Below are 24,461 nucleotides of genomic sequence, written 5' to 3'. Positions count from 1 at the left end.
ACACAGTACTGAGGCTTTCCATACAGGGCACACCAAACCCTTCCAGGTCAAGTCAGCCCTGAGCTACGTTTTGGGCTGCTTGTTACCAAAGGTAGTGATTCACTTCTGATCATCTTCATGGGTGATTTTTTAAAAGAGAAACCGTAGCAAAATTGTAACCATGCAAGTTAGCTGTTTGGGAAACTTTTGTAATTATAGCAGTGGTGTCTTTCACCTTCTTTTAGACCACTTTTTCAATTATTTTGGCTCTGTTTCTTTTAGAGCAGTCATTTTCAACCCGGCTGTACATTAAAATCGCCTGGGGAGCTTTAATAGCTCCCAGTGCTCAGATGTACCCCAGGCCAGTTAATGCAGGATCTCCAGCAATGGGACCCACACAGTATGTGGTGAAAGCCCTATTTGATTCTTGTGAAGTCAGATTTGAGAACCGTTGTTTTGAGGAAATAGTTGATAGGCTTTTTAAATCCAGATTAGTGGTGATGATGGTTGCACAATATGAGTATACTTGGGACCACATAACTGTACACTTAAAAATGGTTAAGGTGGTAAATTTTACGTTGTGTGTATTTTGCCACAATTTAAAAATTTGGGAAAAAACCCCCAGATTAGGTCATGCTAGATCTGCACTGTCTAGTACAGTAGTCATGGTAATACAGTAAGTGAAAATATACATGTCAGATTTTGAACTTACCACAGATAAAAGAATGTAAAATATCTCATTAATAAATTTTATTGTGATTACACATCAGCAGTATTTTTGATATATTGGGTTAAATAAAATATATTAACATTAATTTCACCTGTGTGGCTACTACAGAATAGAAAATGACACAAGTAACCCCCCATTATGTTTCTCTTAAATAGCTTTGCTCTAAATCTAAACCTGCTGCTGCTAAGTCACTTCAGTCGTGTCCGACTCTGTGTGACCCCATAGACAGAAGCCCACCAGGCTCCCCCGTCCCTGGGATTCTCCAGGCAAGAACACTGGAGTGGGTTGCCATACGAGTTAATTAATAAAAAGAAGCTTTCTGTTTCACTTATTTTACATAAATATTGTCATTTGGAGAATGAGGAAAAAATATAGAGCAGCTTGGGACCACAGAGCCTATCCTAGGCATGAAAACATTTAAAACATAGAAAGTGTTAATTCTGAGTCCTCAAGCAACAGCAATGCCCTCATCATTGAGTGAAGGGACTCGAGCACAGCTAAGTGATGATCTTGGACCAAGACTTTTGAGCTCATATCAGGATGCCCCAGCCTCTATGGCAACACTTTAGCCACTGGGACATCTTGAGAAAGTCAGTTCTTCACATTTCCCTTTCCTGGCCACTAAATTTGAAGATACGAAATCTCTCTTTCCAGCTTCACTTGAAATTTATGGGAATGGATGAATTACTACATAAAATGCTCTGATTCCTTTAAAAAAGAACCTAATAGAAAAGCAGCACTAGGTAATTTTCCATTCCCTGGGGGGTAATAACCACTGACATCCAGCAGGAAGTTAGATGGTGTGCCCGATAGGAATGCAGCCTTGCTTCCCATTGGAAGAGGACAAAAGGCCCGTACTTGACTGTACAACCCCAAAGCAGTCTTTGGAAAGTCAAGACACTGACTCTTCCCTGACCACTTCTGAAACATCATCCTTTCCTAATCCAGCGGGATCGTGATTAGCCAAATTCACGTCAGACCCAGTCTCACTTCCTCTAGCTTGTTGCGGAGGCTTCTTGGCTCAGGTTGGGAGATGATTCTCACAGGTGAAATGCAAGAATGATCCTCAAGCTTTAAGCAACAATCTGATTGGCTGGCCTAATTGCTAGTAATAACCAATAATTGCTTTTCTACCCATTTGTTATTTTTATAATTGTCATCATTATTCATAATGGTGGGGATGAGATGGCCTGGAGGCGCTACCTAGAAAATCTTTTAACCAGGCTCCAGTTACGAAAGGTACCTATATTCCTTAGTTGCCAGTGACCAGCTGCTTTGTTTTCACTCCTAGATTGACTCTTCAGAAGATTTCTTTACACTTGGCATGTGAATTACCATCATCAGGAAATGACCAGATTTGATGTACACTTTAATTTGACCTCTTTTTGTTTCTTAGGACAAAGGCAGAGTTAGATCAAGAAGCCTTGATCAGTGGCAATCTGGCTACAGAAGCAAATTTAATCATCCTTGATATGCAGGAAAACATTATCCAGGTGAGGACAACAAACACCTGATCTGTTCAACATGAATATGTCCACTGGAATTTAAGAAGAATCCTTTATAGAAAATTGTGAAAAAATAAGCATGATAGAAAATGCTTTTTGTTTAATGAAGTCAGGAAGTTTACTGTTTACAATGAACGTGAGTCAGTTGCGTCTGACTCTTTGTGACCTCATGGACTGTGCAGTCCTTGGAATTCTCCAGGCCAGAATACTGGAGCAGATAGCCTTTTCCTTCTCCAGGGGATCTTCCTGACCCAGGGATCAAACCCAGGTCTCCTGCATTGTAGGTGGATTCTTTACCAGCTGAGCCACAAGGGAAGCCAGACAAAGGAGGTGAAAGTGAAAGACTGTTTACAGTAATGAAAACTATTTACAATAGCATCCACCTTAGAAATTCCAGAAACACATAAACAGAACATTCTTCTGGATTCATTGACTTGATGTTCACTTGGAAAGAGTTAGGTGCTTATCCTAACTCTTTCCAGACTGACCCTCATAGTTAAATCTACTTGAGTGAATGCAAAGATTATAATGTGAGTGGTGGGTTTATAATTCAATACCTATAATAGTTGTGGTAGGTAGGTTGTTGGTTTGTTTTTTTTTGCTAGGTCAACCCCATTTGAATTATGGTTGATGTCTGTTTGGGAGCTAAGATTATGACTGGACGAAGTAAAAAGAGTGCAAAGTGTGATTAATGATGTCTGTTTTGGACACAAATTAATGAAGAAAAATAATCTGTACCACGAATTTGCCCACCCTCCTGTAGAAAACTATTATATCACTGTGAACTTTACAGTAATGCAGTTCACCATACTAATTTCATCTTCTAAGTGAATTCTTCCAGAAATTCTCAAGACATCTAGGTGATAACATTTTTAGTTAACCTCAGAAATGAGTCCTTACATGTTTCCAATGAAAAATCATTTATTAGAATGGATCCAGTATTGTTTCTAGGGCTAGAAAAAGAAATGTCGTCAAAACACAGTTGAACCGTAGTAATCCAACTTTTGCCTCTTAAAGTGTAATTATTGTATAAAAATAAAGACAATAAGTATATGGTATCTTTGATAAATACTTGGTATCAAATACTTGACATCACATTGATTGTATCTTCATACAATACTGCTTTGAGTGCTGACTTCCTAACATCCATGCTCAAAATGTACTTGCAGTTTTCAAAGGCAGTTGAAAATTGTTATTGACGTTGGTGCTATTAGTCCTGCTGCAGGTGATAAATAAGCTTCTATTTAGAAACGTCACTGCCACAAGCAGCCCCTGGGAGGCCCACAAGGAAAGCTGTGCCTTGTATACAAGGAAAGACCTTTCCAAAAGCTTACCCAGAATGAGGGGGAGGTGTGCCTTATAGCTTGGGTTAGCAGCCCAGAGTAAGGCGTAAAACCCAAATCAGTTGAGAGTTTTGGAATAAAGTCATGTGGAAATCGGGCTTCAGCACTCCTGGTGATGGACTATATGCAGGGTACTTTCTCAAATCTTTAAGATCATAGACCAAGAGATGAAATGTCAGCGTCACTGTGCTAATAGCCAAAAGTGGACCTACTTTTGTCTTCCCCTCTCAGTTCACGGGCATAGCACAGGGATTCATTGATGCTGTTCCCTTCCCCCAGGCGAGCTCGGCTCTGGACTGCAAAGACAGCCTTCTGGGAGGCGTGCTAAGGGTCCTTGTGAATTCTCTGAGCTGTGATCAGAGCACCACATACCTAACACACTGCTTTGCGACACTCCGTGCTCTCATTGCCAAGGTAAACATGGGATGCTTGTTCTCTTACTCTTAATTAAGAGTTAAGATTCTCATCAGTCTAGCTTCACATTTCTTGCTTTAGGTGCACCAAAACCCGCAGACCACCACTGTGTAAAGTGACACTGAGATAAAAGTTGTAAGTCTCGTTAGGAAGGAAGCAGATACACTGATTCTGTGAGACTCACCAGTGCCTCTCACATTAGAAATGTGGGCCCACTCACTGAAGATATGAGAGTGGAAATCAATTGAGCAGATTTGTTTTCACCTTTTTTTCATTAATATCTTATCTGAATGAGATTCAGTTCTTCTGCATGACTCCCATTAGTGAGTCTTACAAAATGTCACATCATAAAATGCCAGAAAGTTTAGTAATAAATTTCTCATAGCCTGAAGAATATAGAGTTTCCTAAAGTAAAATGGTATAATCCAGATTTCTGTGCTCCCCCCCTCCCTTTATTGAAAATCTTGGTTGTTGACCTCTACCTGGTATCTTTTACATTTAGGAAGTGGACTCCTGGGGCTTCCCTGGTGGTCCAGTGGTTAAGACTCTGCATTTTCAGTAGTTCAATCCCTGGTTGGGAAACTAAGATCCCACAAGCCATGAGGCACAGCCAAAATAAAGTGGACTCTCTCTGCTCTCACCTGTCAGGATCATTTGCTCTTAGTCACCAATAATTTCCAGGGAAACATGGGATAATTCCTTCAGGGCTGTGACTTCACCAGGGAATGCAGCCTGGCTAACCGTGCAGATAATTATGTAGCCTTGATCTTAGTAAGCAGTTCCTAATGAGATCAAGTCAACTCCACTGCTTCAGTTCATCTTCTGACTCAAGTAACTCATTATCTTTATGGAGCAGTGCATTAACTCTTCTGGGCTTTGCTTGTCCAAGCAGACATTTACATATCTCAACAGACATCTGGTCCAGAAAGGGTATGAATGTGCCAAGTGATGTCTAATGCCGTTGTGTCTCTCCTAGTTTGGCGACTTGTTGTTTGAGGAGGAAGTGGAGCAGTGTGCAGACCTGTGTCAGCGGGTGCTGCACCACTGCAGCAGCAGCATGGACATCACCCGCAGCCAAGCCTGCGCCACTCTCTACCTTCTCATGAGGTTCAGCTTTGGAGCCACCAGCGTGAGTGCTCAAGGGGACCTAGAATCAAGAGTCAGTGCAAAGCACTGGTGGAGGAAAAGTGTGCACTATTGCAGTTGACTTCTACCCTGTGTGAAGGGAACAATTAGACATGTAGATGGATAGCAGCTTTTTTCTGAATTTCCATCTAGAAGTAAATTATTAAGACTGATGAATGCAGTGTTTTCCATCAGTGTGTTTCCATAAGAAATGAATGGCTATGTGTAGATTCAAGGTTGTCATCTGTGGGTGAAAAATACAACAGAATTAGGACTTTGGAAGAGTTTCTCTTTTTTCCACATTCTGATTGGTGCCAGAATGACCTGTGGAAGAGAATTTGAAATGATCACTATCGTCTATGCCAAAGTGATCATTGAAGCTTAGTAGCCTTTGGAATTCAGCCTTATTACAGCACAGTCTTAGTTGGTCTAGATTTTGATGTGCTCTTTTGCAGTTTACATTTGTGGTCATGTTAATGAGCATGTTCAACTGATATTCAAAGATAATTTGGTCCATGGAAGAAAGGCAGGGTCCTCAGAATGTATTAGGTGTAGCTATTGAAAAGCCTTCAGGACATTTGTCAGAGCCCCTTGGAATCACCATATTTTTCCATGGGCCTAGAAGGAAAGGAGAAACAGAAAATCACTGCCTACCCAGAGTCCAGAAATCTCAGAAATCTTGCCTATGTAGATTCTGCTCCTCTTTGAAGTTTAAATAAAGTTCCAAGAAGAACAATCTTGGCACAAAAGGAGACATTCTGTGACCCAGCTGTGTAGGAACCTTTCAGCGTTACTGCACAGAGCTGGCCCAGTCCTCAATGAAAATTTAAAGGGGGCTGACAGATTTATGTCAGAGCAATACCCATTTAAACCATTTAAACAACAGTATGAATCATGAGCAAAGTATGGCTCACATTTCATTGGGAAAAAAGGAAATGATTGAGCTTGGGTAAAGGAAACACTGGAGAGTTATTGTTGTCTGGCTCTACCACCTCCAATTATCTACTAGCTGACTGCCTCTTGTTTGTTCCACCATTTTTTTCCCTGACTCAGAACTTTGCAAGAGTAAAGATGCAAGTAACCATGTCTCTGGCATCTTTGGTGGGAAAAGCACAAGACTTTAATGAGGAGTACCTGAGAAGATCCTTGAGGACAATTTTGGCCTATGCAGAAGAGGACACAGCCATGCAGACCACTCCTTTTCCCATGCAGGTAGACCGAAGAGCATGCTTTGTCTCAAACATTTGTCTGGGATCAGCCAGTTTTAAACCTCTGTGTGTGTACATACATACATATATATATATATGTGCATATATGTGTGTGTATAAGATATATAACATTTTGTATATTATATAACTTTTATGAAATATAATTATGTCATATGATACAGGTAATTATGCAAAATATTGTCATATGCATTATATGGAACCTAAGCTGAGGTCCTAAGCTGCCTCCTAGTTGTTATAAAAAGCTCTGATTTCCAGAGTACAGTTGAGGGCTTACATGTCACAAAGAACTTAAACTAATTTAACCAAAAAAGTACTGGAGAGAGAAGATAGTATAAGGATTCAGGACTAATACATGGATGTCAAAGGTTAACTCATGTATAGGCCTTGGCAGTGCCTGGACCTGCAAAGTGAAGGTCAAAGAGGATCCAGTCTAGACTTCCCTCCACCTGTGATCTCTCCTATCTTAGCAAAGCCTGCTCATGACTGCCCCAGTGCAATCCTAACTTTTTGTTACCATGGACTACAATTCTAAGGTTGTTTGCGGTATACACTTTTTTTCTTCCAGGTGGAAGAACTTCTCTGCAATCTGAATAGCATCTTATATGACACAGTGAAAATGAGGGAATTTCAGGAAGATCCCGAGATGCTTATGGATCTCATGTACAGGTGAACTTTTCTGATGAAATCAAAAGTGTGTTACTTAAAGATCTAAAGTTTGCCACTATGAAGTTTTCATGAATATAATTACAACAGGAAATGTGGGTACACTGATTTGGCTGACAGCCAGAACTGTACTTAGAAATTGGTAGAAAATCATCATTTGGAAGGTATTGATTCATGTACACGTTTTCAGAAAGAGTTCCCTGATTTAAAGGGAGATATATATTTTTAACATGATTTTCTGCTTACCATAGAATGAGAGAAAAGAACTATCAACTGTTAGATGAATTATATCTGAAATTTTTTTCACTTACATTCAGACATGCATGTAAGTTTCATTTAGAAATCATATTTTACTCTGTAGTTTAAATTTTTGCTTTATAATCCTTGTTTTAGGAGAAACTACTTACAAAGACAAAATTGTTCTGACACGATGTCATAAGAAGGGTAGTACTTTTTGTCTTCTGTTATTATTTTGAGATAAAGGAAAGTGAAGGAAGAAAAATTATTAGTGCTCTATTCAAATAGACATCATTTTATCAGGTCTTTTCTTCCCCCATAAATCTTCAACTAATTATAGCATTCTTAGGGTCCTTCAACTGAAATAAAAACAGTTGGACTGATGCATGTTTGCCTTTTCTCTTATTTTCTGAACATGTAGCCAAAACTCTCAAGGGAAAAATTAAGTCCATACCCAATAGAAAAACAGTATCACTAACCAGTTGTCTTTGAAACTTTCTAAACCCATCTTCAGAATTGCCAAGAGTTACCAGGCATCTCCTGATCTGCGGCTGACCTGGCTCCAGAACATGGCAGAGAAACACACCAAGAGAAAGTGCTACACAGAGGCCGCCATGTGCCTGGTACACGCGGCTGCTTTGGTGGCCGAATATCTGAGCATGTTGGAGGACCACAGCTACCTGCCTGTGGGCAGCGTCAGCTTTCAGGTGGGGGCAAGTTCACCTTTTCCTTTGGTGCAGTGGCTCTCATCTGGGGGCATTTGCCAATCGCTGAAAATATTTTTGGTTGTTACAACTGAGGGTGGGGGTGTGGGTACTAGTGGCGTTTAATAGGTATAAGCCCGGGATGCTGCTAAACACCCTACAATGCATAGGACAACTCCCACCACAAAAAAATTATCTGGCCCCCAAATATCAGTATTGCCAAAGTTGAGAAGACCTGCTTTAGTGTATTATATTTGCCTCTTCTAATAGCTTTACCGTCTTGGGTTTTTTTTTACAGTAAATATAGATATGATAGGCATTTTGACATTCCTAAATACTTTCATATCCATGATTTCATTTGACCTTCTCCATAAACCAGTGAAACAGACAAATAGAGAAGGTATTATTACTCCTGCTGCACAGATAAATTGAGAGAGCAACTTTTCTAAGGTCATTTAAACTCTTTCTCAAAGACTTGTAACTGGCACAGTATACTGACAAATGTGAAAGTATTTTTTCCAAATATTGGAGAAATTATTCCCCTCCAGGCCCATTCCTTTGATTATATTCCCCAACTCTTTAACATCTTCCTCTCTAATCTAAAATTGAGAAAGAACCAAACTGACCTGGGAAAGAAAAAAGGGCTGAATCAATAATGTCTTAGGATAAGCTGAATATTACCCATCATTAGCAATGGGAAATTGTCTGCTAGGTCTGAAAGTTGGTTCAGGTTGCAATGCTCAGTGGTCACTTGGACTGTTTTTGCTAATTACTCTAAACAGTCTTTAGAGGAAACAAAAATTTTATGGGTACTTTTAGAGCCCTAATCCGTAGAAATGACCATCCCTGAAACCTGTAACAATATAGTACAAAAAGAGAGCCCTTTTCAAGGCAGACTCACAAAGTCATTTACTTTACAAGTGTTTGGATTATTCCTGTTTGAATTTACAGGACTGATTCTATAAAAGGCTTTAGGTTCTCATTGTTGCTCTTCAACACCGTTTTGTGATGCTGTGCAAACCAGAAAGAAGAGATTCAAAGTAGCTTTCCCAGGCTTAGAAAGTAAGACACAAAAACTGCTGTTGGCAGAGCCAGGAGTCTCTGATTTCCTAAATGCTGTTCACCAGGCAATCTGGGTATTGCCTCATATTATTAATTCCTCCTTTCTTATGGTCTTCAGTACCAATAATATTTGTCATTTCATTCTCAGCAAATAAATTTTATTCTCAATTCAGAAATGTTCATTATAAAAAGCCAAAAATGTAATTCTTACCCCCAAAGCATAAAAATATCACACCTGATTTTGAATCACATAATAGTGAAGAAAGGTATAAAAACCAATTTTAGATATATATTTTTTTGCCAAATTAATTTTGACCATTTGATATTAGCAAGGAAAAATATAAGTACTCCTCTTTCAGTTCCCAGAAATCTTTGGACTTACCACTTAATATGGAATTATATCATCCTTTTGTCTTGTTTCATTAACTATTGCTTATAAACTTTAATGCTTTTTTCCCATTTACTTTTTCCCATTTTATTTTATATTTGTCACTTAAATATTAATGGCATTTAATTATTGTTTCCTGTTTTGTAAGCCTTGCAATTCTTATTTCACCTTGAATTCTATTGCTTATAGTAAGTTATACCAGGGTGAGTAGAAGCAACAGAAAACCTCCATGTTGTTCCTGTGTGGGGGCTTATAGCTCTGTTTTTTCATAGATCTTTATTCACTCATTCATTCTTTTAGGTGATATTTATTGAGCATTTATTTTGTCCTCATGAACTTTACATTCCAGCCAGAGAGTGACATCATATAGCTAATTCTTCCATTTCTTACTCAATTACAATTATCATAACTGCTGTAATAAAGAGGAACAAGAAACTGTATTTATCATGTGACCCAGCTTGGGGGCCATGGAATGTTCAGAAAGACAAGAAAGGGGAAGGGGAAGCAGAAGGAACTGTGAAGTATGAGGTCTTCAACACACAGAACATGGTGAGAAGAGAAGCCAAATTATGTTGATGGTTATGAACCAAGTCTCCTTTCTCTCAAATGAGGCATAGCGAGTCTTTTAGGAAATGTGTGCTTGCACATGACAGAAAACCTAATCCAGACTGACCTAAGGTAGAAATGGAATTTATCAGCTTACATGAGAGATGAGTCTGGAGTAGCACCTGCCAAACTGGACCTAAGAGCCCAAACAGTGTCCTCAGACCTCAGTGTCATCATCACTTCCACTCTCTGCTTTCTGTTATGTTAGCTCAGCTTCTTTCTTCACTGGCTTCCCACACTCATTGAGAAATATTTGTTTACATCTCCCTAGGTTCAAGTCCAGGAGAATAGAGAAATGCCTTATTTCCAGAAGTTGCCGAGACAGTCTCAGTGCATCTGTTGGTTCTGACCGGGTCATGTGCTCATCTCAGAACCAATCATAGTGGTCAGAGACATGGAATGCTATGATTGGCTGGACCAGAGTTGAGGTCCACACCTGCAGTTATGGATGGTTTCCTTGGAGGCTTTACTTTATAGACAGATGAAGGAATTTTGGGCAGCATTAACAACAGATGTCCAGTGTTGATTTCTTAAATGCTGTGTGCTTTAGTTTTCAACCTTGTTCTGCTCCAGTGAAATTGAATTTTTGGAAAGGAATTATAAACTGGAGATAAATAAATCTGTGCAAGGAAAATAACCTTGAGGCCACTGAATTCCAAGGAGCTGAGATCGTTGAAATTCTGTGCCCCAGAGTGCAGTATTTATTCCACAAATGTAGATATGTCTTCATTCTTAGATACTGATGTTACTTTTACCTCCCTGATTCTGAAGCCAGAAAAATCTGCCCAGAATCTTTTCCCTCTGATTACAGCTAATAAGACTGCATAACTGTAAATATATTTCTCTACATGTGAACAATTGCATACAATACTAATAGTATTCATTTCTTGGGTCATTAGATTTTTTCAACGAAATCTCTTGGACCTTCTGTTATTTCTAGTTCAGAAACATAGTAGAAAGACCAGGTTTGAAGGAAAGACTGGTCACAAAAGGTTCTGAGAGTCTCCTGTATTCCCAAAACTACCTTATAATTTCAAATATGAAGATACAGGACTGGAACAACTCTCTCTTCCGTGATGCTCAGGATGAGTCAGTCAATCATGCTAGCCAGGCCAACAAGAGGCAGACAGATTTTACTTCGGTAGCCAACCCTGGTCAATTGATAGTGGCTGATTGGAGTACCATACTGAGGGGAATTTTGAAAAAAGCTTCAGGAAGAAGAGTACTATAATTAATTAGTTCTGTCTGCTGTGAGTCTAGACATATGAAGAAATAGCATGTGCGCTGTTTGCCAGCCCTAAGCTACAAAGGTTTCCTGTTTTTTTTTTTTTAATACTCCATGTGCATTTTTTCTATAGCTGTGAGACAGATTGAGGAAAATGATTCTTGGCCTGTCAAAAGTATGAGAGTCCCTGCCAGAGCCAGAACTGGGGTGAGGTGAGCAAGGCATGTAAACAGAATTTAAGGAAGCACTCACTCTCGTGGTCCAGCAAGTTCCAGGTCATATCTTACAGAACCCTGAGAGTGAGTGTTCCCTAAATGTTATGACCTGGGTTTTCACCTTGCTCGCCCTAGCCCTGGCCCTGATCACTGCATTCTCTATGAGAGACTTTCAGCTTTATGGTTTATGTAAAAACAAAAGTGTATAAAAGGGACCAAAATGTTTGAGGGGAGAGAAAAAAAACCAGTAACTGCTGCATTGTCATAAAGATTCCTATAAAGAAGGCCTTCTTATTTGCAATTGTCATGTGATATGACTGTTCACCTACAAGCCAAGTCAGGAGTAGCAAGTACTTTAGAGTTTCACTCAGCTGGTGAAACAAGGAGTCTAATTAACTTTTTAAAAAGTTAATTTTAAAAACCACAATCCCTGCTGAATGTCCCTTAGGGTCCTTTCTCTAAAGCAACTCAGTTGTTGTTACATTGAGGTAAGTATCCTTTCTGTATCTGCCAATGGTTAAAAAGAAAAGAAAATCTTGAATTTTGAAGGCCAGTGGTTCTGTGTGTTCTTTCAAAATGAGTGGCAGCCAGAGGCTGTTCTAGATGGAATTACAGACCTTTTACAATCATACAAGGTGATGGCTTCCTCATCCCTACTGTGGACTCCTGTGGTGCCTTGTTAGTCGGGTTCCCCAATTCTCTGGGTTCATACTGTGTTCTCTTACAGAATATTTCTTCCAACGTACTGGAGGAGTCTGCCGTCTCTGATGACACCCTGTCACCTGATGAGGATGGGGTGTGCTCCGGCCGGTACTTCACGGAGAGCGGCCTGGTGGGCCTACTGGAGCAGGCGGCCGAGCTCTTCAGCACGGTCAGTACACACCACCCTCCGGGTCGCCACAGTCAGCCTGAACTTCAGTGCTCGTGCCCTGAGTGTGGGTTTTAGTGCCCAGCCAGTCAGTTCCACTTCATGACGACACCACGTGCAGGGATGCACAGGGCAGGGGAGGGGCCGGAGGACTTTGATGTATGTAAATTGGCTCAGCTCTCAGGGAGGTGAGAAAGCCTTTCATCTTGAGAAAGCAAAATTCTGGCTTTCACTGCATGCTCATTAGCTGGGCAGCAGTTTCACAGTATTATTTCCATTTATTAGAGGTGGAAACTAAGCCACAGCAAGGTGAAATGGCTTGCTCAGGCTTACACAATAAATCACAAGGCATGTTCTCATTCTCTCATTTACTCTCCTTGAGAGAACTCCTGGGGTGGAGCCTCTGGGAGAAGAGGAAAATAATAGAGCTTTCCGGACAACTGAGCAATCCTCAGGATTGTCACAGACCACAGACAGCTCAGAGAAATGCAGGAGTGGGAACCACAGACACTCCCTCACTAACCTAATCTGGGTCTGTTGTTGTTGCTCAGTCATGTCCAGCTCTTTTGAGACCTCATGGACTGTAGCCCTCGGGCTCTGCTGTCCATGGGATTTCCCAGGCAAGAATATTGGAGCGGATTGCCCTGTCCTCTTCCAAGGGATCTTACCGACCCAGGGACTGAACCTATGTCTCCTGCATTGAAGATTATTCTTTACCACTGAGCCACCTGGGAAGCCCAGTCTGCATCTAAATACTCCAAATTAAAGGGAAAAAATTGTGTAGGTTAAGTTACTGAGTTTCAGGTCAGGAAGGAAAGTCTGTTGTTCATTTTCATAATTTCCCTACTCCCTCAAATTTTAAGCCAAGTAAATATTTAATACTTCACTCAATTTAGCTGATCCAATTTGTTTTCATCCTAATATTTTTCATTCTTCTCTACTTTTCATTTCCAAGTTTCTACCCTACAACCTATGTATTTTAATTGTTGTTTTAATTATCTTCTGCTTTTCCAGCTTTCCTTTCAGAATCCAGATAACATCCAGAATACTTTGTTTTTCCTGAAATTCAAGAAAACCAGCTAGTTAGATTCCTAAGTCTTTTCAGGCATTCAGTGAACATCTGGCTATATGAGGACCCCCATCTGGCTATATGATGCCCAAGGTTGTCTTCCTGAATTGTTCTTAGTCCCTGCTGCCAGTCTCCTGTCCTATTTTTTTTCCTAGGAAACCCCTTTTTCCAACTTAACATTATCAGATAGGACCATTTAGAATATGTCTAGTTCAGTTTGAATGTTACAACCATCCCAAAGATACTCAGAGTTTATTCCTGCACTGTAAGGTATTGTGGTACTAATAATATATCCATTCCCTAGCACCCAGTGGATTAAATTCTCTTTGATTTTTTTTCCTCCTCTTTCCAAGGGAGGACTGTACGAGACGGTTAATGAGGTCTACAAGCTGGTCATCCCCATCCTGGAAGCCCATCGAGACTTCCGGAAGCTGACCTCCACCCATGAAAAGCTGCAGAAGGCCTTTGACAGCATCATTAGCAAGGTAGCTGAGGATCCTGACTAACAAGTCCTATAATCTGATAGCAGGTGACTCTGTCTCAAGATGCTTAGCCCTCCTTCCTCTCTATGGAGTGACTGACCTTATGGACATCAGTACTATAGCTCTCTCCTATCAAATGGAAAAGGGCTGGAAATAGAGGACTGTAATTCAAACTGTGAAAGAAGGCAGTTGAATTACTTTGCAACCAGGAATGTAAAAATCTCTTAAATTCTCTTAAAATAAATCCTAAAAATCTTTCGTGGGTTTTTTTTTTTTGCTATTATTTCCCAAGTTTGTTCTATAAACATTCTTTTTTTTAAAAAAAGGTGTGAATTGTTTGTATTTGCCATAGGAATAAAATGCCTTGTAACCCAACAATAAAAGACTCCTGTCCTTTGCAACCCAATGGATCCTCATGAATTAGAAAACTAAGGAGACGTTTTCTTATTTTTGTCCATCAGGGTCATAAGAGGATGTTTGGAACCTACTTCCGAGTTGGTTTCTATGGATCCAAATTTGGGGATTTGGATGAGAAGGAATTCGTTTACAAAGAGCCTGCAATTACCAAGCTTCCTGAGATCTCTCACAGACTAGAGGTAAGACAAGTGATTCTGGGCGATTAACATTGTATACTTTACAAAAAGCAAGTTGCAATGGCTCATTACAACAAAACCAAGAGTCATACATTCATCATTGATCCATATATAAAGTTTCCCACATTGCCTATATAAAAGCAAGATATTAGGTGAAATCATGAAATAAAGCAAGGTAAAGATGCCTGTGTGCATGCTAACTCTTCAGTCATGTCTTACTCTTTGCGACTCCTTGGACTGTAACCCACCAGGCTCCTCTGTCCATGGGATTTTCCAGGCAAGAATACTGGAATGTATAGCCTCCTCCAGCGGATCTTCCTAACCCAGGGATCGAACTCGAGTCTCATGTCTCTTGCATTGGGAGGCAGGTCCTTTACCACTAGTACCACCTGGGAAGCCCCATACTCTTCAAAGTTTGTAAATTTATATGGTGAATATTTTCAAGAATATCCAAATCAATGTCATGTGCTTTCTTGTAAACCTTTCCAAATTTCAGTAATAGTTTTTCAACTTGGAGTTTATCATCTTGACTTTAAAGTCATCTGGCGAAATTATCAAATTTCCCCTAGAAAATTCTGTGGTCTTCTTCTTGGTGTTACAAGACAACGCTTCCGGCTTATGATTTGGAGATGCTCAACTGTAGGCCCACTGTGTCCTGGGCACAGTGAATTCTTCCTCTTGATCCAAGGAGCACCTCTCTGGATAATCACAGTCAGTACCCAGTCCCATGTTCTGGCATCCACAGTGCAACCTGCTGTTTACATTTGATCCAGAATGTAGCAGAAGAGAGCGGCATGTTCTTGGAGGAAGAGCTGGAGAAAGGGAGAAATAACCTAGAGAAAAGTGAGAAAGAAAGAAACAGACATGGGAAAGGGCCAGGCACTAAGAACTCAGGAGGAAAGTCATGGGGTGCTCCCTAAGCAAAATCATCTCAAGCTGAATAAGCAGGGTCCCCTGAAATGCTGATGACAATTAACTGGAAATTCACTTTTTGCTTTCTTGCTGTTGTTTTGAATTTATGTCCTTTCATGACTATCAAACTTAAAACAATTTTGTTGTCAAATTTCTCCTAATATCAATACTATCCATCCATGCCAAAAGAGACAAGAGACTTTAATCCTTACTTGACCCAACGAAGCCATGGTTCAAAGTGAATGGATGACTTGCGCAAAGTTTTTCAGCTCATGAGAGGAACTAGCAATTGACCCCAGGCCACTTGGTTCCTGGTATGTTTCCCCAATTTAGAACTAGAAGCATGTATTTTATCTTCCTGTGCACTATGGTTTGTCACACTATGGGAAGCCTCGTGACCTCCAAGTTCCTAGGGTACAAAAGGCAAGAAGTAAATAGTTCTATACCCTGGAGCATCTTCTGGAAATAGATGATGCTGTTGAATTAGATGTCAAGCATACATTTAAATGGAAGTATAGATCAGTTTGCAAATGCTGGACTTCCTTTTATTTTTATTTTTGTCTCAGGAAATGCTGAACTTGCCTCATTAGCTTGGAGGGACATTAAATAATTCAGAGAGCACGTTCTACCATACACTTGTTCCAAACTTATTCTGCTTCTAGAGACAAAGAGTTGCAGCATGTTAAAATAACCTTTATAATCTGTTGGTTTCTCTTGTCTAGGCATTTTATAGTCAATGTTTTGGTGCAGAATTTGTGGAAGTGATAAAAGACTCTGCTCCTGTGGACAAAACCAAGTTGGACCCTAACAAGGTACGGGAATATTGCAAAAAATAGCCATTAGGCTCTGATTCCCTTTGTTCTACCACTGAAACATAAGATAACCTCCTCTGTCTGGACTCCACGTCATTTCAGTGCAACCAAATTTTTTTGTTGTTGTTTACAGTTTAATGGTTAAGTCTTAAACCATACTCAATGGCAGGGATCGTAATAGGAGCTACCATTTATTAAAGACCAGCTGTATGCCTGACACTGTATTAGACCCTTTACAGACACCATTGCATTTCATCCTCCTATAGCTCCTTGATGTAAATATTGTTATTCCCATTTTACAGATGAGAAAAGTAAGATCTAGAATAGGTAAGCAAGATCATGCAAGTGTCAAAGCCAGAATTCAAACTTGGGGTCTGTGATTCTCAAACCTGCACTTCTAATCACTTCTTTACTGCCCTTCTATTAAAACTTCGAATCCTCAAGTTAAAGTATGTTGAAAAGATACAAACTTTTCACTAACAACATTTGGTGGAGGCATTCTTTTCAGCCAAATACAGGGTCATTGTGCTGTTGGAGGAATGATGAAAAGGGCTTGGACTTCAGTTTCCTCACGAGGGTGTATTCTGTCTCACCCCTAGCTGGGTGTACCACAGTGCAATTCTGATGCTCAATATGCAGAGTTAATGTCAAATTCTGCCAGCTAAGGTTCAGTCCTGCAGGAGCTTCCCCTCACTTTAGATGCCAGCCTCAAGTGGGACCCCAAGCAGCCTGCATTTCTGACCAAACAAATACAAATGTGTGGGTTCCCTTGGCACTTTTCAGTAAATAATCCATTAGAATGACTCTCAGAACTCAGAAAAGGCCTTTAATGATGCTTATAGTTTTGTGATAAAGGTTGCACAAAGGGCTAGTTCTATCCCAGAGCTTCTGTGCCTTCTCCTTGTGGAATCCAGGCCTGGTGCCCTCCTGACATATCAATGTGTTCACCATCCAAGAAGCTCCACTGAGCCTTGTTGTCCAGGGTTTTTATTGCGATCCCATTACATAGGCATGTTTGATTAAAGCATCAACTGCATTACTGAACTCAGTCGCCAACCTGCTCCTACCCCAGCAGTCAGGCTGGCCCAGAGTCCCAATTGTGTAATCTGAAGATTGTTCTTATTGATGACCAGCCATCATTCTGAAGCTATCTAGGGACCCACCATGAGTTACTTCATGAGAATAACAGTGACTATCACTGAGGAAATTCCAAGAGGTTTTGAAGCTCTGTGCTAGGAAAGAAGGACAAATACCAGATACATTCTTTATTATACCATAGGGTGATAACTGCCTGCTCAGCCCAGATATGTACATAAGAGATTTCTAAGCTTTTGGACATAATGCAAGTTCAAGGTATTTTTAAGGCCTGGGGAACAGAGGAGCAGTTGCCATCCAGCAGGCGTATAAAGTGAGAAATTTAAACTCTTCTCTCAGTTCTGCCCTCCGAGATATTATGAAGATAATGCCAGTAGGAAGAAAGTGTTCAAATATAAGAGTTTGTTTTTCTACATATTTCAAAGGACTTACTTCAGATACATTCCCTAATCTAGGCTTGAAGCAATAACTGTGGTGAGTAGAAGTGCTTCACACAGAAAAGTTTGAGGTCTTTGAAAGACAAGATTGGCTGTTTACCCGTGGTGAGCTAGGCACAGTACATGCCATGTAGAGTTATTGGTGACATATATGATGTGGAGTGCTGTTTTCCCCTCTGTTAAAATGCCCAAAGTAAGCTGTGAGAGTTTTAAATGAGAATCTGTACCCAGGATTATAACCAGATTTCATCACACTAAATAGTGGTTTATGTGTATTTGTTAATAGTCAGTGACCGTATCTGTCCATTTCAGTGGATGAGTTTGCAGAGTCTGTGGTCATTATCATTCTTTTTTTTTTTTAAGGCCTTCTTTCTTAATAAGTGCTCTTCTTCATAGTGTGTTGGTATGGGTGCATGTGTATGTGCATACATTTTAAAATTAAATATATGCTGTAAAACTCCCTTTTATTGTATGTATCTCTATGAATTTTAAATCAAGAGATAAGTTCCATCACCCCAAAATATTTATTTCCCCATGCCTCTTTGTGGTCATCCCCTCCCTCTGTGTTTAGCCCCTGAAAGTCATTAATCTATATTCTGTCTTTGTAGTTTTGTTTTTTCCAGAATGCCATGTAAATAGAATCATACAGTAAATAAATGGAATTGTACAGCCTTTTGAGTCTGACTTCTTTCACTTAGCACAATGCATTTGTGATTCACCCATATTGTAATGGTTCATTTCTGTTTTACTACCGAGTCGTAGTCTGTTGTACGGCTGTATCAGAGTTTGTTTATCCATTCCCCACTTGAGGGACACTGGGTTATTCCTTTTTTTTGTCTGTTATGTATAGTGCTGCTATAGACATTTGAGTCCAGGGTTTAATATAAACACAAGTTTTCGTTTCTGTTGGCACACACACCAAAGTGGAGTTGCTGGGTCATATGATCAATATAATTCAACAGTATGCCAATCTGTTTCATAAGGTGGCTGTACCATTGTACATTCCCACCATCAGTGTATGAAAGCTCCAGCAACTCCCTCTCCTTGTCAGCCTTGGTATTGTCAGTTTTCTTTAGTTTGGCCATTCTAATAAGCATGGTTGTTCTCAAAAGCAAAGTTTTGCTTCTTCTGAATAGCATTTTATAAATTCTCACACCAAGTTTCAGTTGGGTCATGAGCTCTACTAGGAGGGGCAGCTTGTGGACCTGACTTAACCCTCCCTTCACCTTCTCCCAGTCCTGTCTCTCATCTCCTCGGGAGTGGAGAGGAAGGATGGCTAACAGCTGAAGTCTTCCCTAGGTCTCTCACCTTTGTGAGCACAGAGGTACTGCCACTCTCTGTCCCGTGGGCCCCGCTGTGCGCCCTGGGTGGTAGTTTGCAGACAAGCTCATCCCTTTCCTTTCCCCACTCAGGCCTACATACAGATCACTTTCGTGGAGCCCTACTTTGATGAGTATGAGATGAAAGACAGGCTAACCTACTTTGAGAAGAATTTCAACCTGCGGAGGTTCATGTACACCACTCCCTTCACCCTGGAGGGCCGGCCTCGGGGCGAGCTGCATGAGCAGTACCGGCGAAACACCATCCTGACCACCCTGCACGCCTTCCCCTACATCAAGACCAGGATCAGCGTCGCCCAGAAGGAGGAGGTAAAGGCACTGGGGGAACGGGCTTGGACTGAGTGGCCATAGCTGAGCCAGTGGGCCTGGGTCTCCTCCCAGGATGACACGCAGGCTACCTTCATGCTCCTTCACGGCAGACTCACATAAATATCTAAAAAGGGATGCCTTTGAATTATTATTAAGGTGGTTATCCTCTCACTATCATGGTGCCAGGGAATCCCATTTAGGCAACTGCGTGCTTTATAGCACACTTGATATTTAAGTATATTCTATTTTAAAGTTATATCTTTAATAGAAATATATGTACACGATTGTAACATTTACTTTGTATTTATATTTTAATGTTAAATTTACTTGAAATATAAACATTTTAAAGATTTTATTTAAATTTTTACATATTTGAAAGCTTCAGGTGATTCCAACAGCATTCTGTTGTTCATTATCAGAGACAGGCCCAGCAAGTGAGTAGCCACAAGGAGTTGATGTTGAGCTGTAGGAGGGCACCAGGCCAGTTAGACAGGAGACCAGGTGTCTTCTAGTCCCAATATCCTCCTGTGACGTTGCGCAAGGCACTTATCTTCACCAGTTTCCCTAGCTAAACGTTGATACAGGAAAGACCTCTTTCTCTCTTCTGGTTCCATGTATAGCAAAAGACCTCAAATTCATGGATCAAGAAAATGTCTCAAGCTACAGAATTGCTGAAAATTAGACATAAGTATTTTCTTTTAGTTTAAAAGACATGCATGTGCGTTAATTTGTCATTCATTCTGTGTAGAGTCACTGCCTTGCCTGTGATTTAGGGTTGGCTGATCACAATTCAGCATTGTCTTTCTTGTATAAACCTCACCCATGATGCAATGTCCATGTGTTCAGTTTTGGTTTCTGTAAAGGAGAGTGAGAGCTTAAAGAACCTTGTAAAACAACATGGGAGCAGAATGCTTCTAGATTTTTATGATTTTTTTCTTTTTTTTTGCCCCTAGCTTTTGACCATTTTCTTGAGCACACCTAATAAGACAGGAATCTTTATAGCAACTCAGTTTCACAATGTCTTGCCCAAGCATTAGCTTGGTTTTCATAGAAACAACTCTTCTTCTTTCCACACCCATAGTTCACCAGTTTATGCATTACTGAATTAGATGAGGTCATTAAAATAACAAGTATAACAGGCATAAGCAAGTTGGTGAACAAACAAAAATGAACTGTGGTGAATAACACACCTCCTCGTGCAGACGCACAGGGACTGACCTTCCTGGAGAGTAGCCCACCAGCTCATGTGTTCAGCAACCACGTCACAGTGTGGGCTTCACAGAGGGCAAAGAAAGCCCAAACTGATGACCTGGCTAAGAGAAGGTTCACTTAGAAGGCATCTGCTGTATTTCTTACTCTTTTAGACTTCTGAGCACTAGGACAGGTTGGTACAGCACAAAAATAAAATCATGGTCTCAGTAAGACTCTTCACAATTTTTCTTGGCCATTTGTAGTTCCTCCAAGAATGTCAGTATGTTAGTTTGTTAAGGCTAAGATAACACAGTACCACAGATTGGGTGGCTTAGAAACAGAAATTAATTGTCTAATGGTTCCAGTGACCAGAAGTCAAAAATCAAGGCACTGGCAGAGTTGGTTCCTTCTGAAAGACATGAGGGAAGGTTCTGTTCCAGACCTCTTTCCTTAGCTTGCAGAAGGCTGCCTTCTCCCTGTATTTCGTACATCATCTTACCCCTGTGCATATCCCTGCGTCCAGATTTATTCTTAGATGGACATATAAGTCATGTTGGATTGGGCCCATCCTAATGACTTCCTTTGAACTTGATCACCCCTGTAACGACCCTATCTCAGTTAAAGTCACATTCTGAAGTACTGGGGTCTAGGACTTGAACACCTGAATTTGGAGGGGACATGACTCCACCAATAATATTTAGACCATACTCCAAACCAACAGAACTCAACAACTAGCAGACTGACCCTGAAGAGAATTCTGTTTATCAAGAATTCACCTTCAAGGTGATTTAGAGAAAGCATACATGATGCCAAAATCTTGTGTTATGGTGGAGAAGAAAGTCTTGATTACTGTGCTTTCCCAATTTTAAGTCAAGTAACTTGTTCAACAATAGGAAAGGAAACCTAACAGTGTATAAGAAACATGGATTTTGTTTTTTTTTTTTTTCAAGCTTTTGTCTGTTTATTCAAACACGATGTGTCTTTAGGAGTTTAAAAACAAGCTGGAGACACCATTATCCTTTGATTAATGCAGAGTCACTAAAGAGGGAATCGACGCCATTGTAGTTTGTAACACTGGTGTGTTAAAGAGTAAGTCCCTATCCGTATTCCTGGACTGTAAACACAGGGAACCGCAGCATCAGAGGGAGCGCAAGAGGGATCACACAGAACAGACAAACCGTTACACTGTCTTCCTCGCTCATACAATCAACACACACTGAAGCAAAACTGAATTCCTCATCAAGCAAACATTTTTGCATAAGCTGCCTTCTCTTTATCTTTCTGTGCCTTTATCTTTTGCTTGACTTTCAGCAATTCTGCCTGGATAGCTTTGTCTTCTGGTGCTATTTCCTGAGCTTTCTTAAGATCAGCCAATGCTTGATCATATTCTTTTAATCCTTGCCATCCCTGGGCTCTATGGTAGAGTGCCTTGGTATTTGATGGGTCTATTTCAAGAGCCTCCAAACAGCTATCAACTGCGCCCTTCCAATCGGACATCTTCAGTTTGCAAGCGCCAATATTCAGCACGCAGCTCAAAGCGACAGGCTGCAGCTTTGCTCCATCTGCATCCTCAGCAGCAGCCCTGCAGCCTTCCACATACCTTAAAACTTTTGTGTATTTGTTAACGGCCATCTCCCAGTTCTGGGATTTGAAAAACGTATTTCCAATGTTTTTTAAGACTTCTGATATTAATAAAATTTTATCTACATCTTTTAAATCCACATCTGCATCCTCAGGGAAATCTGGGTGACTGTCACCAGATCCATCCTTTGGGAATATTCCCCAATCCTCCCCTTCTTTCAGTTCTCCGCATTCTGCAATAACGCACAATTTGGCAGGTTTTTCACCTTTCACCTCCACATTTTCCAGAATCTTTGCCACACCCATTCCTTTAATCACTTGGCCAAACACTACGTGTTTCCCATCCAAATGCGGAGTCGGAACGGTGGTGATGAAGAACTGGGAGCCATTGGTGTTGCTGCCCGCGTTGGCCATGCTCAGCAATCCCTCCTTGTCATGCTTATAATGGAAATTTTCATCTTCAAATTTTTCACCATAAATACTTTCTCCACCTGTCCCATTCTGATTTGAGAAGTCTCCACCCTGAATCATAAATTTCTTAATAATTCTATGGAAAGGACATCCTTTGAAATGGAGAGGTTTCCCAGTGGTGGGTCCAATGCCTTTTTCTCCTGTACACAATGCACGAAAATTTTCTGCAGTTTTGGGTACAATATCTGCAAACAATTCTAAGACAATTCGACCAACTTGACTCCTTCCTCATCTCTTTGAAGAGAGCTGAGATGCTCTGTCCCAGACTTACGGCCTCAGTTTTTTCCTCGCTCCCCTCCGATGTCCACGTCGAAGAAGACTCGGGGGTTACTGGGGTTGGAGGGCTTCGCTTGGGGGGATGGATGCGACATTGTGGCCTTAGGACGCGTGCACGACCGCCTCGTAGCACCGCGCGGTCACCGTGCAGCACGAACCCGAAAGTCACGAGGTCCGCGAGGAACGCCGGCGCTGGTGAGCTGCTTCGAAACATGGATTTTGAATGTGGATATTATAGTCGTCAAAATCTGACCTCCCCACTTATGACCAGTGTCATTTTGTGGCACTTCCTTCACCTTACAAATCCTTCTTTGATCGTAACATGGAGAGAATAGGAGGTTGTTTAAAGAGGTAAATGATAAATGTATGTAAAGCTTCTGGTACATAATAAGTACTCAAGAAATGTTAGCCTCTTCCTTCCTCTTAACCTTTCAAGATTATTCTAAATTGCTCTGAAAGCCTTCACTGATGCTTCAAACCCAAGTGTCCTCTTTGTCATAGCTCCATGCTTGCTCATGGCTTATAAGACCTGACAGTGACCTTCCCTACATTTATGTCTCACATTCAGTTTGTTTTGACACCAATTGAAGTTGCCATTGAAGATATGAAGAAGAAGACTCTGCAATTAGCAGTTGCCGTTAACCAGGAGCCTCCTGATGCCAAGATGCTTCAGATGGTGCTGCAAGGCTCTGTTGGAGCTACTGTCAATCAGGTAAGCAAAACTAGCTGGTGGCAGCTCCTCTGTTATTTTGATTTTCATTATATGTCTGCACCCTCCTTCCTTGAAGTCAATGAGAAGTCTGAGCAACATGCCAATGGTGTTCTTAAACTAAGACTGAACACCTGAGGTCTCTTCAGCTTCATGTAACAACCAAAGGTAGGTAAGAAATCCTAGAGCTGAGTGGACCATGTCTCAGGAGTACCATTTCCTTGGAGAAGTCTTCAGTCGGGGCCCGTTCTGGCATATGATCTGGGTGGAGTGCTTAGTCATCTCCACTTTAGGCAGAGTTGTTGCATGGCTTGAGATAAATTTTAAGAATGCCATGGGAGAGAAGGGAAAGGGTCTAGAACATCCACCTCCTAAGTCAGTCAGATGAAACCAGTATGTTAGGAGCACTGCAAAGCAGGAGTGACCTGGAACCCTGCTTCTTGGGCCACTTCAAAACAGACTAAATCTTCAAGATTCATTAGAATTCTAACTCCAGTCTCACCATGGAGTGATCCAGCCTCCATCTGATCCAGCCTCCATCTGATCCAGCCTCAGATGGAGGGAGTTCTAACAGTTCTGTCTGTCCAGTGTGCTTCTTTAGTTTCAGAACTAAATCTACACACCTTCACACTCAAAACTCAGTGAATATCATGACCCTTTCCTCACTCTGCACAGCTGAACTCCCCTGCAAAAATTCTGTGCCCAGGGAATATCAAAGTGACAGAAATGGTATTCATTACATTTCCAAGATCAGAAAATATTAAGAAGCTTTTGCTTTTTGTAAGTCACAATCTTTTAATGAAAATGGAAGACTTTATAAGCCTGCAACCATGTGGATTACACATATACTGTGCGTATCTCTGACTCAAGCCAGCAATTACACAAAATGGT

General features: G+C 40.8%; 2 protein-coding genes across 5 annotated transcripts in view; one reads left to right on the top strand and one right to left on the bottom strand.

Annotated features, from left to right (window-relative positions):
- DOCK8 (dedicator of cytokinesis 8) overlaps positions 1 to 24,461 on the top strand; it is a 245,115-nt gene that overhangs the window by 206,399 nt on the left and 14,255 nt on the right. For all 3 annotated transcript variants that reach the window (XM_055428339.2, XM_055428342.2, XM_088837919.1), the window contains 12 exons: positions 2,106 to 2,202; positions 3,837 to 3,971; positions 4,948 to 5,100; positions 6,150 to 6,308; positions 6,891 to 6,991; positions 7,740 to 7,932; positions 12,153 to 12,296; positions 13,716 to 13,847; positions 14,306 to 14,440; positions 16,072 to 16,161; positions 19,106 to 19,342; positions 23,430 to 23,573. In XM_055428339.2, coding sequence (XP_055284314.2) covers positions 2,106 to 2,202; positions 3,837 to 3,971; positions 4,948 to 5,100; positions 6,150 to 6,308; positions 6,891 to 6,991; positions 7,740 to 7,932; positions 12,153 to 12,296; positions 13,716 to 13,847; positions 14,306 to 14,440; positions 16,072 to 16,161; positions 19,106 to 19,342; positions 23,430 to 23,573 — 1,720 coding nt within the window. The remainder of the gene's footprint in view (positions 1 to 2,105; positions 2,203 to 3,836; positions 3,972 to 4,947; positions 5,101 to 6,149; positions 6,309 to 6,890; positions 6,992 to 7,739; positions 7,933 to 12,152; positions 12,297 to 13,715; positions 13,848 to 14,305; positions 14,441 to 16,071; positions 16,162 to 19,105; positions 19,343 to 23,429; positions 23,574 to 24,461) is intronic.
- Positions 21,486 to 23,039, bottom strand: LOC129557628 (peptidyl-prolyl cis-trans isomerase D-like). Of its 2 annotated transcripts, XM_055428347.2 has the most exons (2): positions 22,877 to 23,039; positions 21,486 to 22,805 (listed from the first exon to the last, which is right to left on the bottom strand). In XM_055428347.2, exons 1-2 carry the CDS (start codon positions 22,954 to 22,956, stop codon positions 21,773 to 21,775), a joined length of 1,113 nt encoding a protein of 370 aa, XP_055284322.2. In that variant the 5' UTR covers positions 22,957 to 23,039; the 3' UTR covers positions 21,486 to 21,772. The 2 variants fall into 2 exon arrangements, with proteins under 2 accessions (XP_055284322.2, XP_088694046.1); XM_088837920.1 differs by lacking the exon at positions 22,877 to 23,039 and having other exon boundaries at positions 21,486 to 22,807.

This window comes from Moschus berezovskii, chromosome 7 (assembly GCF_049115385.1).
Source record: "Moschus berezovskii isolate FMDL1 chromosome 7, NW_MosBer_1.0, whole genome shotgun sequence".
Classification (NCBI taxonomy): Eukaryota; Metazoa; Chordata; class Mammalia; order Artiodactyla; family Moschidae; genus Moschus; species Moschus berezovskii.
This window is presented reverse-complemented; position numbering and strand designations above follow the sequence as displayed.

Excerpts from the sequence above, each read along its gene's own strand:
- LOC129557628 (XM_055428347.2), bottom strand. The coding sequence starts at position 22,956 with ATGTCGCATCCATCCCCCCAAGCGAAGCCCTCCAACCCCAGTAACCCC. Across the intron at positions 22,806-22,876 it reads GACGTGGACATCGGAGGGGA|TCAAGTTGGTCGAATTGTCT; the intron begins GCGAGGAAAAAA and ends ATGAGGAAGGAG.